The sequence below is a fragment of the Leptonychotes weddellii genome, chromosome 16 (assembly GCF_054177405.1).
Source record: "Leptonychotes weddellii isolate Sample4059 chromosome 16, ASM5417740v2, whole genome shotgun sequence".
NCBI classification, from domain to species: domain Eukaryota; kingdom Metazoa; phylum Chordata; class Mammalia; order Carnivora; family Phocidae; genus Leptonychotes; species Leptonychotes weddellii.
In genome coordinates, this window is record NC_138384.1 from 46,051,784 (window position 1) to 46,063,818 (window position 12,035).

General features: G+C 51.3%; 1 protein-coding gene across 1 annotated transcript in view; it reads right to left on the reverse strand.

Moving 5' to 3' along the window:
* Positions 1-442: 442 nt before the first annotated feature.
* Positions 443-12,035, reverse strand: part of TSKS (testis specific serine kinase substrate) — a 14,111-nt gene continuing 2,518 nt past the window's right edge. The window contains exons 3-11 of the mRNA XM_006744320.3: positions 5,660-5,755; positions 5,376-5,459; positions 4,957-5,040; positions 4,120-4,406; positions 3,400-3,594; positions 2,783-2,956; positions 1,939-2,074; positions 752-876; positions 443-622 (exon numbers count right to left, since the gene is read on the reverse strand). Of these exons, the coding sequence (XP_006744383.2) occupies positions 466-622; positions 752-876; positions 1,939-2,074; positions 2,783-2,956; positions 3,400-3,594; positions 4,120-4,406; positions 4,957-5,040; positions 5,376-5,459; positions 5,660-5,755 (1,338 nt within the window). The 3' untranslated portion in view covers positions 443-465. The remainder of the gene's footprint in view (positions 623-751; positions 877-1,938; positions 2,075-2,782; positions 2,957-3,399; positions 3,595-4,119; positions 4,407-4,956; positions 5,041-5,375; positions 5,460-5,659; positions 5,756-12,035) is intronic.

The window sequence follows — 12,035 nt, forward strand, 5'->3', positions numbered from 1 at the left end:
ATATAATATATAAATCACTCTAAAAACATTTGAATTGGGGCGCCTGGGTGGCTCAGTCGTTAAGCGCCTGCCTTCAGCTCAGGTCATGATCCCAGGGTCCTGGGATCAAGCCCCGCATCAGGCTCCCTGCTCCGCGGGAAGCCTGCTTCTCCCTCTCCCTCTCCCCCCCCTCCGCTTGTGTTCCCTCTCTCGCTGTGTCTCTGTCAAATAAATAAAATCTTAAAATAAATAAATAAAAACATCTGGATTGACAGACTCAAACTGTACCACAGAACCTTATTTCTCCCCCCTCTTGACTTTTCAAAGAACTATACCATTATCAGCACCTCTCTAGAAACCAGGACACCCCGTTGGCCGAGGATTGAGTCATAGCAAGCAGAGGCTGGTGCGTGGTGTGTGTGCACTTTATCAGCCCCCCTTTGGTGCCAAAAACAAGACAGAATTCATGCCAGCATGAGAGGCCATTTATTGTTCAGGGGTTGGGCCCCCACATTTTGGGGGAGTCCCCCCACTACTTCCTCCCCCCATTGTCCCCGTGGACCCCTCAAGTGGCAGGTTGCTGAGTTGATCGTGGAGGGAGCACATCTTCAAGTGTAGATAGTCCAGAGTGGCCACCTTCTCCCTGTAATGACAGAGAGTGGGGAGCTGGGACTGATGAGGCCAGATGCCATGGGGCTGGAGTGAAGAGGGTGACTCAGGCCCTTTCCCCAAGACCTCACCCTCCTCCCATGCCCTCAGCCTCCTTCCTCACTCCGGCTTCATCTTGTCCGTCAGCAGCAGGTTCCTGGCCCGCAAGGCTTCGTCTTGGGCCAGCCGAAGGGTGGAGCTCAGGGCTTCTGCCCTGACGTGTTTGGCCAAGGCCTGGCGCTCCAGCTCCTGGGGAGAGGAGTGTAGGCGCGGCTGGGCTTGCCGGACTGGGCTGGGGGTGGAGGGGGAGCTGGATCGCGGAGGGCAAGGGGCATGGGGCCCATGGGGCCCACGTTCCTCCCCCAGGGCATCCCATCATACTTCGGGGCCTGAGATTGACCCCAGCATCCCACAGTGTGCTGGCTTTCCAAATTCCCATTGTGTGCTAACCCTGTGTCTGTCCCACTGTATGTCCCCTAATGTACTGGCTTTCTATGTCCCAGCAAGCACTATATCAGCACCTAACATATTGTCCCCTAATGCCCATGAACTGTCATGCATTTGATATGTGTCTGGGCCCCAGTGTCCCATCATATCCCATTATGTGGTGAACTTCTACATCCCCTAATTCATAAGACCCCACATCTCTTCATCTATTAGACCAGCATCTCAGTTAACAATAATAGTCCACAGAGCCCTCGTTCCTTATATTCCCCAGTGTCCCAGGCATCATGTCCTATCATGTGTCAATCCTATAGCTCTGCCACATCAGTGTCTGTCTCACTTACTGCAAACTTGGACCCCATCATACATGAGGCCAGTATCCCATAATACATTAGATATCTGTGTTTCAGAATGTACACAGGCCTCAAGTCCCGTCAGCTACTGGGCGTGAGCCTGGGATGCAATGCCTCGTGAAGAGCTATAGCTCCAGTTCCCATAATGCATTAACTTCTGATGACCTCTCTTTGCTGGGTCCCCTGTCTAACCTCAGTGATCCCATATTGCCTCTCTTAAGGTCTATAGAAAATCAGGCTTATATTCCATGAAGCTATAGACTGGTGTCTGTTTCCTGCACCCCACAGTGCACCAGATCCAACGTGTCATCGTGCTGTGGGCCCAAGGCCATCACCCCGGGTTCCATAATGATTGACCTATGACTTACCACTAAACTGCTTCCCCATCCCCCCATGCTGCCCACAGCTTACTGCTTCCCGTCCTGCCACACCCCAACAGTATCCTTGTGTCCGGGGCTCCCCTCCCGTTCCCCTGACAGAAAAGTGGGCCATGATGGCCTATGGTTCCTGGTACCAGAATCTTCTTGTGTAGCCTCTGGCAGCTGGGGCAGGCGGGAGCCAGGCCTCTCTGCTTCACCTCGTCCACTAGTGGGGTCAGTGCGCGCTCCAGCAGCTGCTGCAGGGACTCTGTGGACAGCTGTGACCCCTGGCTGAGGGAGGGGCCATCACCAGGTGTAAGAAGCCTAGTACCAACTCCATTCACAGATGCCCCATTCCCAGCCGCCCTGCCTCCACCCAGATCCTGCCTCCACTATGCACCCATGCAACCTTCACACCATGCACTGGGGCCAACCTACGGTGCATCAGGTTTCCTTTGTTTTCACAGTGTGAGTTCCTACAATGCCTGGGGATTCCCACTCCCAAAGGGTACCAGACAGCCCTTGGTTCATAAAAAAAACAAAAACAAAAACATTTCCCACAATGAACTAGTTAAACGTGATCCCATATTGTACTGGAAGTCCCTCACTTCCCAATACGGACCAAGCACGGTACCCCTTGGTTGTCCAAAGCACCAAGGTCTCACCTTTCCCACAATGCACGGAGAAACCCTGCCTCCCACCAAGTGCCACATCCCAACCTTCCCACAAAATGCGCTAGAAATCCAGGATGCTCGAAAGGTATCAAAACTTGTGTTCCAGAAGACACTGACTTCACTTTGTAGGGAGGGGGGAAAATCTGGCTGCCATAACGCAGCAGGACTAGCCTGTCCTAAAATGCATGGGGATATCCTATAACCTGAAGTGAACTCCGTGCCCCCCCTCCGCCTCCACCCCCTACTCTTGGTCAGTGCCCCATCTTCAATGTGATGTCAACATGACCCAGAATGCACCAGGCCCCGCCAGGCCCCGTCCCCTTACCTGGCATAGCGGGCACAGGAGCCTTGGGGCGGCCGATCCAGGTTCATGGAGAGGTCAGACCCTCTTCGAGAGCTCTGAAATTGCCGCCCCAGCTCCTCCAGAATAGGTTTCACTGGGCCCAGTCCCTCCAGGTCGCTCCTCAGTGAAGCCACAGACACTGCTGATCGCTCCACCCTGAGGTGTGAGAGTAACCCGTGCTGCGTGCTGCGAGGTCGCCTCTCCAACAGTAAAGTCCTCTCCGCACTCCACCCTTTATCAGCCCAGCTCCTCTGTTCGCATCTAGTCTGCGATACTCCCGCCACGCCCGCCCCTCTCTGCTCTGATTGGCCCTTCCTTTGTGTTTTAAGTTCTGGAATGCCCCTCCCTGTTCTCTCAATGGCTTTCCCCGTTCTGACTTGGCTCCTCCCTTTGTCCTTTTAAAGTATATGGAACTCGACCCTTCTCTAATTGGCCCCGCCCTTCAGTCCTTATTGGGTATAGCACGCCCCCTACCTTCTAATTAGAGCTTCCTCCTGCCAGTCCACGGTCTCTACCGCTAGGCCCCAGCTGATTGGCCCATCACTTTCCTTCAAGGCCCCGCCCCCCACCCCTGGCCGTGCCCTCGCCTTGGTTCTTACATGGTGCACAGCTCGTCCGCCCGGCCCCGCAGCTCCTGCAGGCCCCGCGCCGCCTGCGCCTGCTCACGCTGCGCCCGCTCCCACTGGCCCAGGAAGCCGTCGAGCCTGCCGCCCAGGCCCCCGAGCAGCCGCAGGGCCTCCTGCACCGCTCCCTCCTCCTGATGCCAGCGGGCAGTCAGCGAGGACACCTCCCTCCTGGATTGGCAGAGGTAAGGATCCGGTCAAGGCTCAGGTTTGGACACGTCCCGGCAGCCCCAACCCCGCCCATGGCTCTGGACCCATCCAGCCCCCAGATTCTCCTGTCCTGTCCATTTCTTGTAATCCTCCCATGTCCTACAGAACCCTGCCTCTATCCCCTTATCCGGTGTCCTGGCCCTTCCCTGGTCTTGCCCCCCAGTTCCATATCAGTTCCACCAGACAAAAAGGCACCGCTCACCCCAACTTTGTCCCCTTGAAGTTGGAGCCTCCGAGGACCTCTCGCCTACCCAAACCCGCCCACCCTAGTTTCACCAGACGCGGACCTCCCTTCGGCCAACCCTATACTCAAACTCAGTTCTTTGAAGTCCGGCCTTTCCAGGTCACCATTCCCAACGCACTCCCTCCTAGGCTCTTTGAGGCTCCACCTCCTAGGCCCTGTCCCCAAAGATCTTCGAGGTTCCACCGTCGGACCCACCCATTTTAGCTCCTTGAGGCTTCACACCGCCCCCCTTTCCCACTCGCCTCAGCTCCTCAAGGCCAACGGAGACCTTCTGTATCTCCTGCTCGCTTATGATGGGGCCCTCCCCTGCCCGGGGCCCCATACCCCAGCCGCCTGGGACCATGCTGCGCGGTCGTGGGGGTTCGTCGGGGCTCCCTGGAGGGCCAGAGCAGCCAGGGGACTGGTTGGTGGGGCCCAGGCCATGCCGAGAGAGGCCAGCGTCCAGCTTCTGCTCCAGCTCTCGCAGCTCGGCCTCCTGCCTCCGCGGGGTCTCATCCTGCAGTTGCCGCTGGAGGTAACGCAGCTTCTCCTGGGCAGGGGAGGAAGGCAGGGTTACAGCGTCTAGACCCTTGCCTCCCACAGCCGCCTCCACCCTCAAAGCTGCCCACTGAATCCCCGAGATTGGAAAGTAAATGGATGTGGAATAGAATATCGGGAAGTCCCGCTTCAAGTCTAAATGGACTCTTGACTGCTGTTACTAGGGAGGCTTGTCCCATTTGAAGCCTAGCTGGAGGCCGATTCACTTTAACCTCCGAATGCCTGCCTCCGTGTCTCCATCCAGCCCTCCACCCCCACTCCAGTTCTCCGTGGTGTCAAATTCCAGTCCCTCCTGTTTAGGAAGGACAGTGGAAGATTTTCCAACATTTTGCTGGGAAGTGAGTGGGAATGTGGGCAGGACAGGCATTCCTGCTCAAAGTCCGACACAAATCACTCACCGAATGTGACTGTGCATGGAGGAATATGACCATGAATGTGAAGGGGCGAGTGTGGTGGTGGGGGTGGCAGGGCGGGAAGTCCCACCTGAAGTCTACCTCAAGTACCTCGTGCGTCTGAGCCTCTTCCCCAAATCCCCCCCTCACCTCCAGCAGGGCAGAGTTCTGCTTCAGGACGTTGGTTTTTATTTCAGCATCTTGCACCGACCAGGTCACCTTCCGGCAGTTCTCCTGGGTCAGGACACCAAGGCAGGGGCCCTGCCTTCCCATTCCAGTTCCGCCTCCCAACCCCTACCCTCGCTAGTTTAATATAGGCTCCAACCCCTCAGACAAGACACACCCACTTCTTCCCCGGAAGCCTGCCTTCTGCTCATTGGTCTGTCCCTTATCCACCTGGTTCCCTTGACGTAAGGGAGGGCTTTCTCCTTAGACCCCCTCCCAGGCTACTTGTCCACTTCCACCTCGCTCTGGTCTGACTCCATGCCTCCTCACATTTCTTCCCGCCCTCACTTCTTCCTACTTCCGCTCCCTTCTCCCCACCCCACTCTTGCCGCCCAGCCACTCACCTTGAGTTGACTACAGTACCCTTCTAGTTCTTCCGCTTCTTGTCGCCTTCTTTCTAGATTCTCACTCAGCACAGAACACTCACTCTGGCGCACAGAATGGAGGAGAGGTTAGCCAGGTCACAGGGAATACCCCCTGGGGAGGAGAGGCTGGGCCCGGGGAAGGTCCCTTTCCCTTCTGAGCCCCAACCATCCAACCCGGGCAGTGGGTACACTGCGTTGGAGGAGAGCTGTAAGAGGGGAATGTGGCTGTGGAGGAAAAAGAGGTGTTTGGGGGGTCCCCCCACCTGCAGCGTCTGCACGTGCTGGTTAACCCTGGTGGTCTTTTCCTTCAAGCTGGTGATGGAGTCTTTGGCACGGACCAATCCACTGTTGACCCCACTCTGGGGAAAGAATGGGAGAAGGTGGGTCAGTGGGTGTGTGGGAGCAAGAAAAAGGTCCAGAACTGGGAGGAGGCCCGGTTTACACCTCGATTCTGCCCTGGAATGGCTGTGTGACCTCGGGCCAGGGCTGCACCTCTTTGATTCTTGGTATTCCTGCTCCATAAAACCGGGGGGTGGGCTCGTTTTCTGCTTGGTGGAATGGAAGGAAAATAAGTAGGATCCAGGAGGGAGTGGGAGGTTGGGGGTGCACTCAGACACCTGGGAGAAGGATGGTCTCAACCAAACAGAGATAAATGCCCCTGGGATCCACAGACATAAATAAGATAAACTGTTAAAACACATGCTGTCTTTCACTCTGGGCACTGGAAACAAATTTTAAGATAACCCACTTTCCAGATATAAGCACTCACTACGCACCAGGCCAAACACACACATTTTCCCTTTTATTCCTCAAAGGCACACCTCTTGAGGTCATTTGGCCCATTTTGCAAATGAGGAAAATGAGGCTTAGAGAAGCAAGACCCCTTTACACAGCCCATGAGATGGCCTTGTCGGAATTGAAACCCAGAGCCTTTGTTTTAAACCATGACACCACACAGCCTCTGATCATCCCCACCTTATATCGCCAGCAAATGCTCTGTGACTCATGCCAAGCAAACTATGGCTCAAGGGGGCTGCATGTGGCAGGATCCACTCTCTGCTCTTTCACGTTTACAGAGGAGTTAGCCCGGCACATGACTATACAGCCAAAGACTACATTTCCCAGACTCCCCCGCAAGTAGGTGTGGCCATATGACAAAGTTTCAGCCAATGGGATGTGAGTAGCAAGATGTAGGCAATTTCTAAGTCATGCCTTTATTAAAGGAAAAGAGGGGAAATGTCCCACTTTCTCTCTTCTTACTGGCTGGAATGCAAAGTTGATGGCTAAAGGCTGAGCAACCATCTTGGACCAGTTGGAGGATGCAACAAGATAGAAGCCTGAATCCCCAACACTGTGGAGCCCGTGTACTCAAATTCCAATCACTTGTGAAGACTTACAAGTGAGAGAGAACATTTTGTATCTTGCCTAACCGCTGCTATTTTGTGTCTTTTTGTTACGTCAGCCAAACTTGTGACTTAATATCTGAACCGCCAGAACACAGGAGCCTGTAACCTGCTGCATTTGAAGAGCAAGCCTGCTATGCTTGTTGAGACTTTTATGTGAAACAACTATCCTACTTTAGCCAGTTACTTTGGTTTCCTTGAGAGTTGCTGAACTAATAACACAAAAAGAGAAAAGAGGACAATTTCCTCCATTGTAAGATAGGGACAGCATCACGTTTCTGGAATGATTGCTCTGGAGAACAGGTATGAAAAGAAATATGGTATTAAGGTGAAGTAAGTAAAATAATGGAACCCCAAAATTCCACCCCTCCATAAAAAAAATGAAAAAACTGCCCAAACCTGTAAGAGTCAAGTAATTGGGAAGACACAACCGTTATAAATATATATTCACCAAACAGAGCTTTAAAATGCATGAAAAAGGGGCACCTGGGTGGCTCAATCAGTTAAGCGTCCGACTCTTGGTTTTGGCTCAGATCATGATCTTATGGGTGGTGAGATCAAGCCCTGTGTCAGGCTTTGCACTCAATGGGGAGTCTGCTTGAAGGTTCTCTCCCCTGCCCCCCGCCAGTGCGCACACACGCACACGCTCTCTTTCTCTCAAATAAATAAATCTTTAAGAAAAAGATTCTCTCCCTCTTCCTCTGCCCCTCCCCCCGGTCTCTCTCTCTCTAAAAAAAAAATCTTAAAAATAAGTCAATATAGAAAGAAATTTGGGGGGGGGCGCCTGGGTGGCTCAGTTGGTTAAGCGACTGCCTTCGGCTCAGGTCATGATCCTGGAGTCCCGGGATCGAGTCCCGCATCGGGCTCCCTGCTCGGCAGGGAGTCCGCTTCTCCCTCTGACCCTCCCCCTTCTCATGTACTCGCTCTCTCTCATTCTCTCTCTCTCAAATAAAAATAAATAAATAAATCTTTAAAAAAAAAGAAAGAAAGAAAGAAAGAAATTTGGGGAACTAACAAATCTAGGGAAACTAAACACACTCATAAACAACCAATGAGTAGAAAAATGAAAGAAAAAATATTAAACACTTTGGGATAAAGGAAAGTGAAAACACAACATCCAAAAACTTATGGATGCAGTGAAAGCAGTACTTTGAGGGAAATTCAGAGCTCTAAACACCTTCAAAAAAGAAGAAAGAACTCATAGCCAATAACCTAACTTTCCTCCTTAAGAAACTAGAAAAAGAAGAGCAAGACAAACCCAAAGCTAGCAGAAGAAGCAATAAAGACTGGAGTGCACAAACACTGAAATCGAGAATAGATGAAATCAACAAAACTGGAAGTTGGTTTTTGAAAAGATCAACACAATTTACAGATCTATAGCAAGACTGACCACGGAAGAGAAAACTCAATAAAATCAGGAAGGAAAGAGGGGACATTGCTACCAAGATTAGGGAAAGAAAAAGGACTATAAGAGAATACTATGAACAGGGCACCTGGCTGGCTCAGTCAGTGGAGTGTGCAACTCTTGGTCTCAGGGTTGTGAGTTCAAGCCCCATGTTGGGTGTAGAGATTGCTTAAAAATAAAATATTATTTTATTTATTTATTTTTATTTTTTTTGTATTTTATTTTATTTAAAGATTTTATTTATTTATCTGACAGAGAGAGACACAGCGAGAGAGCGAACACAAGCAGGGGGAGTGGGAGAGGGAGGAGCAGGCTCCCCGCTGAGCAGAGAGCCCGATGCGGGGCTCAATCCCAGGACCCTGGGATCATGACCTGAGCCGAAGGCAGACGCTTAATGACTGAGCCACCCAGGCGCCCCTATTTTTTTGTATTTTAGAGAGAGAGCACAAGTGGGGGGAGGAGCAGAGAGAGAGGGACAAGCAGACTCTGTGTTGAGCATGGAGCCCAATGTGGGGCTCAATCCCACGACCCTGAGATCATGACCTGAGCCAAAATCAAGAGTTGGACGCTTAACCAACTGAGCCACCCAGGCACCCCAAAATATTTTTTAAAAAGGGACTACTATGAACACTTGTGTACCATCAGATTTGACTATTTTGATGAAACAAGGAAATTCCTAGAAACACACAAACTATCAAAAGTGATTCAAAGAGAACTTGGACATCTGAATAGACCATTAAGTAAAGAAATTGAGTTAGTTCCAACAAAGAAAAGCCCAGTACCAGATGGCTTCACTAGTGAATTCTACCAGTCATTTAAGAAAGAATTGCTATCGGGCGCCTGGGTGGCTCAGTTGGTTAAGCGACTGCCTTCGGCTCAGGTCATGATCCTGGAGTCCTGGGATCGAGTCCTGCATCGGGCTCCCTGCTCGGCAGGGAGTCTGCTTCTCCCTCTGACCCTCCTCCCTCTCATGCTCTCTGTCTCTCATTCTCTCTGTCTCAAATAAATAAATAAAATCTTTAAAAAAAAAATAAAAAAAGAAAGAATTGCTATCAATGCAACTCCAACTCTTCAAAAACAAAAATAGAAGAGGAGGGATCAGTTCCTAACTCATTCTATGTGGTCAGTGTTACCCTAGTACCAGAACCAAAGACATTCCAAGAAAATAAAACTAGAACCCAATATCCCTTCTGAATACAGCCACAAAATCCTCAACAAAAGTCTAGCAAACCAAATCCAGCAGCATAAAAACAAGAATTTATACCATGACCAAGTAGGATTTATCCTACAAATGCAAGTTTGGTTAACATGAAAATAAATTTTTTTTAAAGATTTTATTTATTTGAAAGAGAGAGAGATAGTGAGAGGGAGAACACAAGCAGAAGTGGGAGAGGGAGAAGCAGGCTTCCCGCCGAGCAGGGAGCCTGATGCGGGGCTTGATTTCCAGGACCATGGGATCATGACCTGAGCCGAAGGGAGACGCTTAACGACTGAGCTACCCAGGTGCCTGAAAATAAATTTTTAAATCCATATGAAAATCAATGTAATATATCAATAGAATAAAAGAAGAAAACACACATAGTCATGTCAATAGGAATAGCATTTGACAAAATCTGACACTTTCATAATAAAAACACTCATCAACTGGAAATAGAAGGGAACTTCCTCATCCTGATGAGTGGCTTGTACAAATAACCCCCCACAAAATACTGTGTTTTGAAATATGTCCACAAATTCTTTGATGCCCCTTTAAAATGAGGAGCCTTATCCCCCTCACTTGAGTGTGAGCCGGACTTAGTGACTCTCACACGTAGTAAACAGAATCAGGCAGAAGTGATGGTGTGTGATTTAAGAGACGAGTTCATAAAAGGAACCATGGCTTCCTGCTTGACCTCTCTTGCTCTGGGGAGTAACTGCCATGTCATAAGCAGCCACTTGTGGGGAGCCCCATGGGGCCAGGAAATGAGTCTCCCACTAAGAGCCGTGTGAATGTGGATGAGCAACCTCCAGCCCCAGTCAAGCCTTCAGATGACTGCAGCCCCTACTGAAAGTTTGACTCCAACCTCATGAGGGATCCTGAGCCAGAACCACCCAGCTAAGCCATTCCAGGTTGTTTGGTTGAAGTTTGGAGATAATTTGTTTCACAGCGACAGCTAACCAATACACAAGTGATATTTTTAACCTAAGACCCAGAGGGTCTTGGGCTTCCTGTAGCCATTCTGGGAAACAAGGAAAGCAGGTCCTGGGGTCAACTCAGTTCTCCCACTTAGTAGTTGTAGGATCTCAGGGAGAGGGTTTCACCTCTCTGCACCTCTGTTACCCTCCCTGTCACATGGAGATGGGGCTAATAGCTAACCTCCCAGGTTTGCTGTTGGAAGGAACACAGGCTGGCTCAGAAAGGCTCTTGGTCAACACTTCTTGAGAAGGGGCAGTTTGGGTCCCTGGAGGTGAGTTTCCGCTTCACTGAGAGCAGATCAGGGGGTGGTGAAGGCAGAGCCTGTCAGCCCTGGCTGAGAAGTGAATGGCATGATGGTGAGGGGGGAGCCAGAGACGGGGACAGATCCCTCCATGGCCACCTGTAGGCTGTAACTCAGCAATCTAACCCCCCACTCTGAGCCTGCTTCAGTTTCCTTTCTCATAAAATGGGAATGATGATACCTTGGCTCAGATGGCAGTGAGGAAGGGTCAACAAGATAGTATGATCGATAAGGCAAACTCAGTGATTAGTGTCAGAGTTGTTAAAAATAATGACAGCAGGGCAGGAATTACCAGGAAGGGGCTTAGCACCAAGATTTTACAGCAGCTTCCAGGAATTCTGCAGAGAGCAAGAGAAGTCCCAAGCAGAGGTCAAAAGCCCTGCCCTGTGCATCTTTGCTTTGATTCACTGACCATCTCAAAAAGCAATACCACCATCTCAGTTCCTCCTCTGGCCTCATAAAGGTGTCAAAGCTTAAGACAGGAGCCAAAGCCATCTGCTTCGTGTTCTCCTGCTGTTCTCTGTCCAGTCTGGGACTTGTCATCTCAACCACGGTCCCCAGGCATCCAGTTCTCTTCCCTCTCTCTAGTTCTCTGTCCCATGTCTCTCTGGATCTTTGTACCCCTCCCTCTGGTCTCTGTCCCCCACTCCCGGATCTCTGTCCCCTCCCTCTAGTCTCTGCCCCGCGCCCTCTGGTCTCTGCCCCACTTCCCAGGTCTTTGTCCCCCCACCCCCACCCCGCCGTCTCTACCCCTCTCTCCCTGGGTTTCCGCCCCCTCCTCTCTGCCTGTCTCCAGCGTTCTCTCCTGATGTGGCTCAGGTGCCGAGTGCCAGGATGTGCTCTTGCTGTCCACACTCTCCCTGCTCTGCACATACCCCTGAGTGTTAGCCATCATTACTTTTCCATTTCACAGAGAAGGAACCTGAACCCCCTTGAAGGCTGATTCATCCCTGCAGCCCCAAAGCGAGCTCTCCCCTGGGTGTCACGATCCACTGGGGAACATGACTCAGAAACAGCTCTGGTGGGAGGCAGACTTCTGCAGGTACTGTCTGAGCAATGCTCACAGAGAAGGAGGACACCATTCTGGCGGGGGGAGATGTGTCTCTGCCCTGTTCTCTCCACCTGGCCCTTCTATCCTGGACCCTAGCGCAGTCTCCTGTCCCGCCTCCCTGCCTCCCTGCCTCCAGCCTCTGTCTTCCAAACATCCCCACACCAGCTGCAGGAGAGTCTTCTAGGGAAAGAAAGGACCTTTGCTCTCACATCACCTGGCTTCTAGTCCTCGCCCTGTCTCTCACAGGCTCTCCTACCTTGCAAAGGTCACTCCACCTCTCTGTGCCTGTTATTTTTGTTTTCA